The sequence below is a fragment of the Pundamilia nyererei genome, unplaced genomic scaffold, assembly GCF_000239375.1.
Source record: "Pundamilia nyererei isolate P.nyererei 1_Seehausen unplaced genomic scaffold, PunNye1.0 scaffold00077, whole genome shotgun sequence".
NCBI classification, from domain to species: domain Eukaryota; kingdom Metazoa; phylum Chordata; class Actinopteri; order Cichliformes; family Cichlidae; genus Pundamilia; species Pundamilia nyererei.
The window spans coordinates 2,607,978-2,615,803 of record NW_005187478.1 but is presented as its reverse complement, the minus strand read 5'-3'; the positions used below and the strand labels follow the sequence as shown (position 1 = coordinate 2,615,803).

The following is a 7,826-nucleotide window of genomic DNA, read 5'->3' as shown; positions in this document are numbered from 1 at the left end:
AAAAAAAAAAAAAAAAAAAAAAAAAAAAAAAAAAAAATAGGATGCATTCGACAAAATGATTCATAAACCACGGCCCTGTTCTTTAGACAAGGATACCTTGTAAAAAAGTATCCTTTTCCAGCTCACTTCAACAGTTGTCATAGTAACAGATTCATCATGGCCGAGCACCTCACAAGTTGTCTCATACCATGGGGCAATTTCCCAGACTGAACTAGTTCTTACCTTTATTTGATACCTATTTCAAATTGTTTTTAATTACAATAAATCACAGCTAACACACTTCAACCAAAATCGATTGAAAACCAGACAGTACAAAAGACTGACATCGCTTTAGGGTTTGAAAAGTGAGGATAATGCAACATACTTTTTTTTTTAATGGCCATCAGGGGTGACAACTGCAAAAGGACTTTTGGTTCCTACAGATGTTTGTGTGAAAACTGCCTTTGAACTCCATCTCTGTAAATACTTTCCTAATGGGATTATGGGTTTATGGGCTCAGTCATTCATTTTGGGTATGAATAGCACATTTGTAAATTCTGGTCATTTTAACTGTAAAAAGAGGGAAAAAACAGTGCTGGCTAAAAAGATGGTCACTGACTAACAACTTGTGACTTACAAGTCTGCTAGTATGAACCACGCTGTGGTGTGGTTTCAGCCAGTCACGCACCACTCAATTTTTGTAAACCCAGCCAGTTGGTGAGGCCAGGTTGAAAACAAGAGTGTACGATTGTGTCCATTTTTACCACCAGTTAAAGTGCAGAGATCTTGGACTGTACAGAAGGAGATATTGGACGGCTTGAAGAGTAAGACGTTCTGGAGAAAACGTTGAAAAAGACAAAAACAAAAATACTGCAATCACTGTGCTTTCCTCTTTCAACTTCTAGTCCTATATCAGTATTGATGTTGAAGTTGACGTTTTGCTTCAGTGGTGACACCTATTGTCCACGGGAGGACTGCATGGCCTCAGTGCCAGTATAAACGGTGAGGAGGCATTGATGACGTCAGGTCTTCTAACACAACCAACACAAAACCATAACAGACATTAACAGGGCACAAATCAGCGAGTGACGTCATGATGTCTGTGTTCATGTTTTATACTGAGGATGCAGAAAGTGAGCTGATTTGTGAGCACCACAAACAATATTATAGTGAGAGCAGAGAAATGTCAAATGTAATGACTTTTCCCTTTTATTTTGCTCACAGCTTATCAATAATCACAACTGAAGTTTTCTGTGTGACTGTTCATGTAAAAACATTGGATGCTGTTGTGCTGCTGTACATGTAGTATGACTGCAGTCTTTGCTTACCCATTCCAGACAAAAACCGTTGAAACTGTTAATCCGGCAGGACAAATTGAGCATTACATCCCTTTCCAGGCCTCATCTGCTGAAAAATAAGTCGAGGCTCTAACACATGAAAATGTGTAAATATGCTCACTTATAGAGCAGGGCGATATGACCAAAAATATTTATCACGATATTTATTTGAAAATTTGCAATAACGATATAACTGACGATATAATTGACACTAGACAAAATACTTTACAACTCCTCAACTTTATTAGTGAAAAAAAACCCATCAATGTATTTTCACTTAAACAAGCAGCTGTTTTTTATGTGCATTAAAGTTATATAAAAATTTAACAGTGCAAATGCAAATTCCTCGCTGACAGTTTAACCAAAAGGCATTTCCAGTGGAAATTGGCCGACATGTCCTCAGCATAACCATGTATAATATCCACAAAACTTAAAAAGAGCTTATACACACACAATATGGTAATATTATGCTGAAGCACAGTACCTATCACTCCGCGAGGCTCCTGCCTACGATAGCCGTAATGCTCCGACAATCCATCAAGCGGTGCGGCTTCGTAGCTTAGCAAAGACGTCTGACAGATTTTCGAGCGCTGTGTACCACATAAAATCGTTTCAAGGTCAGTAAACACAACCAGAATTCATACATAAGGCACACGGGATTATAAGGGGCGCTGTTGATTTTCAGAAAAATCAAAGGATTGATTTTAAGCGTGCCGTATTTTCCAGAAAACACGGTAATAACGACGGCCCGCTAGCATGCGCTACCAAAAATAGTGCTTTGTTGTGTATCTGATGGACGAAAGCTAAACCAGTTCCACACCACTGAAGTTGCAGCATTTTTACAAACCAGTTCTGGTTCATCAGTTTCATTCAGCGATCCACTTTCGCTCTTCTCATTCTCTGTCGCCGGCACGCTTTTTCCTCCATGTGCATATGAAAACAAAGGCACTGCGCATGCGCGTTTTACCCATATTCTATTGCAATATTTCATTTTCTTATCATTGCCCAACGTGAACGGCATGATATGGCCCAGCCCTACTCACTTATTCCTGATACTGTTATTCTGGTCACTAAAAACGTCAAATGTTGATACCATTTCATCTCTAGCACTCAGAAATGTAGCAATTACGTTTTATGAAGAGATGATGTGGGCTGAGAATTAAAGTATAACACAAGCGAAAAAATTACTATTTCGTCTGAAATGAGACAAGAAAACGCTGACATTAAGCAGGCACAATACACAACCTTGTTGCACATGGTTGGTGCCGATGTGTTAAGAGTGTCCAGCAAGCCAGTGAGATGTTGCTCTGCTCATTTACAGCAGTAACTTGAAGCTTGGCTAGGTCAGCAGACTGCACCACAATCCCTGCTGAGGAATTTGACAGGAACTGTCCAGGGGAACAGTTTTTTGCACATTAAGTATTACTCAAGTGCATTCAAGTGTGATCTGAAGCTGTCATCCCCATAGGCTGTCGGCAGGGGATTTTAGAAGTTGAGAACAATATAAAATAGCTGAAGTTATAGTTTTAGAGATCCTTAAAACTTAAACTCAATCAGCATTCTATTCTGAATGAAGGACCCTACATACAACAATAATTATTAGATCCCAAGTTGTGGGACTATTTGTTAATCAAACCTGTTCAAATTGCAGTCCCACAATCCTGACAAGGCAGATTTCACACAGTTAATATTTACTGTTATAGGTCCCCCATTAACCCAGTTTAATCACACATGAACGCAATGTTATCCCTCAAACACTACTGTCATCAGAAAACCACCTCAACTATGAATAACACACTTTTTAGCTCAGTTCACACTCCAGTCTGGTCATTACTGCGAAGAGGTCTTTTAAATTAGGGCTTATGGGACACCGTACTCTGTATACCGTAAAAAGATTAATGATAAAACAAGTCAAGGACAGGTAGTTTCTGTTTAAGTTGTGTTTCTGCCTGGTTACAGTTTTAGGTGGTTGTATGACCTAACATAGATGTTACTATGTTAGGGGGGTGAATTGTGGAAAGCTAATAATCATAATTATTAGACAGGAAAACTACACACAAACATTTACCACAACTCCACTGTAAGTTCCCAAGGATACCTGTAAAAAAAACTTTAGTCAAAGCAGATACACACGCAGGACTTAACAAAAGGTCCATGAATGAAGGATTTGTTCATTTTAGCCAAAGACCGGATATTATTGCATAAAAAATCCCAACGAACTATAGCTGTGCATATTGAAATCTGTCTGTGCTTTTCATAATGAAAACTGCTGTGAAACAATGAACCTCAAATTCTCTGAATGGGGTCAAACTCTAAAATTTGAAAAGCTGGAGATCTACAGGCTGTGTTCAGTAGGACAGAGCCTATTTTTGGACATTCAATCTGTACTGAAGCTATAATTTCTGTTCAGATGCAGTTTGTCTTCTGCAAGCTATATCTGAGGACAGCCTGGCCATGGGTCAGAGAGACAGTCAACACTGAATTAACCTTTTCCTGTCTCAGAATAGTCAATCCAATTTATCATTATTCGCCTGTGCAAGTCCCTGCTACTCCTTTAAGTCATAAAGCAAAGCATCTCCTCTCAAACACTCCACGAAGGGTTGAGAGAAAATAAGAGGAGAGAGAGGTGATGACACCTGGAATGATATACAGTAAGTTTTGACAAATGTCACATTTCAGAAAGCATCAGCAACACAGCAAGGATGCAGGCATTAGAGCAACAATGGGTAGACGGCGCCAAATTAAAATGACACATGGACAAGTTAGATAAAGGTCAAGAAAATTTATAGCAGGCCATGAATCTACACCTAAGGTGAACAACTACCAAAACACATACTACATGCCAAAAAAGGTAGGATGCCACTGGACAAAGTGACTTGTCTCTGTGTGTTTTTCCCCTTAGAAAGTCATACACTGCAGCTGTATTTCTGTATTAATTATAGTTAATATTTTAAAGAAAAATCTCTGTGAGAAACTAGTTGAACTATTGAGTTCAACCAAAGGAAAAAAGTGTCAACTCTGAATACATGTCTGGCAGGTGGGGTTAAGAGCACCAGCTGCATGAGTGTATTAGCTGGGAATCAAAGGAGCTTGCAAAGGAAAGCGTCTGGACTTCTTTAAGTTGCTTGAAGACGTTTCACCTCTCAACCGAGAAGCTTCTTCAGTTCTAAGCTCCTTTGACTACGATGACCTGGATGACTGAGAACCTTCACAGACATTAGCTGGGAATGTTTCCTCAGACTAAAATGATGTCTACGCATCACACCTTAAAACCCAACTAAAACTCACTAACTGGAAATACATCTTCCTCAGTCTTCATGTGTAGATGAATGATTACAGCACTAAAAGACTGCCAATCTTACTGGTACTGACCATCATACTAGGCACATGGGGAAGATGGAAGCCTTAATGATTGCTTTTCACAATAAAAGCCTCACTGAACATTGATTAACCTGGAGATCGGAGGTTTTTCTGGTGTTTAAACTTGTGGATTTGCTTTGACTCAGCAAAGCAGTTACAAGGTAACAAGATGACACACCCAAGTTAAACTTGTCCAACTATTAGTCTATGACTGGTTTTAGATTTAACCATCATATCTCCTTTAGGGTGAAGATAAGACCAAGATAAGATGTGTTATATTCTATAAAATTAAACATAGAAGAAACAAATAATTCTAAAATAAAATTATTAAATACAGTCATACAAAAGTGTAAAAACTGACCTCCTAATGAAAATACAAAAACCGATCACAGTCAAAAAGAGTTCTTCCAGAAGATGTCCCTTTCTCTTTCGGACACACTTTTCACATTCAAAGGCAGGCAAATCGCCCCACACTTTGTCCACAAAGTTGCCACAAGCCAAGCTGATGTTGTCTAACTAGTTAGTTAAGTAGTTAGGTGGTGGCAAAAATTAGCAAGTTCTACTCATACCAGTGATTCAGCCACTGAATTACAGGCCTTGCAGACCTATGCACTGGGCTTTTTGTTGTTTTTTGCCTAAGCTATAGCCTGGTATTAACATTGTTTACAGATAAAATATAGCTCTAGAAATTTTCAATTTTAGCAAGGGAATAAAGAACCAGACAAATATTTCATACTGTTATACCTGTTCAGCTAACATCTATTGACTTATGTTCACTAATAAAGGTAGGCTAAATCATTTATTTCTGTACTGACTAAATATGATTGGGTGCCATCCTGCTGGTATGCTGGTAAGCAAGAGATAAACTCCCCACTGTCTCCTTCCCCTCTCTCCCTGCATCTACATGCAGCAACTCGTAAGCAGCTTCGCTGTTCCCAGTCACTGCTACATAATTAGCAATAAGCATTGTAGCTTATGAACAGTGCTACATACATTGTTTGCAAGATTAAATCCCTTCTCCCCAACCCACCTTAGTTTAAGATGATCTGATCAGTCTGACTTGCATCATAGTATGATTACAACATTGCAGGCTAGTTTCTTACTTAAAATGACCTGCCTCCTATACATAAGTGTAAGTGCTGACCTTTCTGTTGACAGAAATCACATGACCTAGTATAAGTAAACATCATGACTCCTGCACCTTTGAGTCTCATCATTGACAATGCTGGAAAATATTTTTTACTCAAGCAATCGCTGGATAGGTTTTTACTTCTGAAAATCACTCTTGATGTATCTCTCAGCCCCAGATGAATTGAGCCAGACAGAACAGTCAGATATATTGGGATTATGTAACGTTGTATTAAAATGACATATTACATGCAGAAAATGATGTTTTTACAATTATTTACTGTTGTATACAGTTACTATTACTCTGTCCCTAAACCTATTTAGAAGCCTTTCTACTGATCACAACAACAACAAATCAGTGAGCCAATTAGATTTTCACCTGGCAGACTAATGTTAGGTTTCTTTCCAGGGATTCCTGAAAGTGATCCCAAACACCCCACGCTAAATTTGTAATGTCATATGATGAGAAGATGATAGCTATGGAACATTTGGCCCAGCAGCTTTTTTGACACTAATATTAATTACATGTTATGTCCTGGACACCAGATATTTTAGTTAAAAAATAAATACTATTTCCCCCTGGAAATATGCTTGAAAAACAAAACGAGGCTAGCACTGCAATGCCCGCGTGTGTGCTTAAAAAAGCCTCTTGAGGCAAAAGTAAGTGGCGCACAGATGGAGTATTTCTGGTGTAGACATCTGTGTAATCAAGCTGGGACCTTTTCAACATTCACTACTGAAGATAAACAACATACTTGTACGAAATCATAACAGCAGCAGGCAGAACGTGACCCTGCTTGGCAATAACAATGTAGTAAACATGAAACCCACCACAGTGTACATCATCTAAGACAAAACTACATATCCGCACAATGGGAGTCTTTCCCCAATATCTATTTACTCTGAAAATTTTCTAGCTGCCTCTTACTATCGCTGGCAGTTTATCTTACTAAAGCTCTCGTTGTACCTCACAGTAAGACCTGCCGCCTTTTCTAAAACTGGTGCTGTAACAGTATAATATAGAAATGTACCTGCAACTACACAGCGGTACCCCTCATCAGTACAGCCTGCTAAAAGTAAACAGATGACAACACCGCCGGCTAATTGAGCGGTTTCCAGCACAAGATATACAAACCTACATTTTGGTAAATGAAGCGCAAAACATGGAACCATGCAACGACTCCAAATCGCATGGATATATGTAGCCAGAAATTAGATCTGCTCTACGCCATTTCAGGGAATATTAGAGGTGCAGCTTGGCGTCTTGGCCTTCTCTGACAAGAAGCTAAGCTAATGTTTAGTAATTATAAGACATGAACAACAACAGAAATTGGTAGTGTGGTTGTCTGTCGTATGTAGCTGCAGTGAGTGAAGCATTATTTGGATGTCGTGACAGTCGGTTGCTAAATATTTGGTGGAAAAGCTAAAGCTACTTAGCTGGGCTGGCAAGCTGTGGCTAACACCCCCACCCTCGACGCAAAGGGACAAAAGGCCCAAACATTTATCAGCCGCTATCAACCTTGACACAAGCTACTCCAAGGCAGCTTGTGTAAAGATTCCTCTGTAGATTTTTAACACTGCCAGGGGTCGCTTATTGTTATCTAAATATGTTAATAGAGAAGGATTGGAGCTGTCATCCCACCCCTTCTGTCTCTGCTTTTACCACGTCATTGAACTATCCAACACTGCGGAAATACGCCGCTAGCTAGCGGCTAAGAGCTAGGTAAATGCTAACTGGCAGTCTAACTGGCACTTGTTGTAACTTACCCGTGTCTCCGATGATGATGTATTTGAAGAGGTACGCATACGCCATGACCCCTGGTTTGTGCAGTTAGCTGTCTAGCCCGTTACACCTTCGTAAAATCGAACGTTACCGTGTGAAGAAAGTGGCTGACAGACTGTTAGCCCGTTTCTCTCTGTCCGTGCTGAGGAAGGAACAATAAACAGCCAGAGCCTCGGCTCGACGTCACACGGTCCGCCCTCGCCACGCTACACAATGAGGTCTTCAGGGTCTGCTCGAAA

At 39.7% G+C, this 7,826-nt stretch overlaps 1 protein-coding gene across 1 annotated transcript in view; it reads right to left on the bottom strand.

The window, feature by feature from the left end:
• Nucleotides 1-7,804, bottom strand: part of rab2a (RAB2A, member RAS oncogene family) — a 29,093-nt gene extending 21,289 nt beyond the window's left edge. The window contains exon 1 of the mRNA XM_005737574.1: nucleotides 7,572-7,804. Coding sequence (XP_005737631.1) covers nucleotides 7,572-7,617 — 46 coding nt within the window. The 5' untranslated portion in view covers nucleotides 7,618-7,804. The remainder of the gene's footprint in view (nucleotides 1-7,571) is intronic.
• Nucleotides 7,805-7,826: the final 22 nt, after the last annotated feature.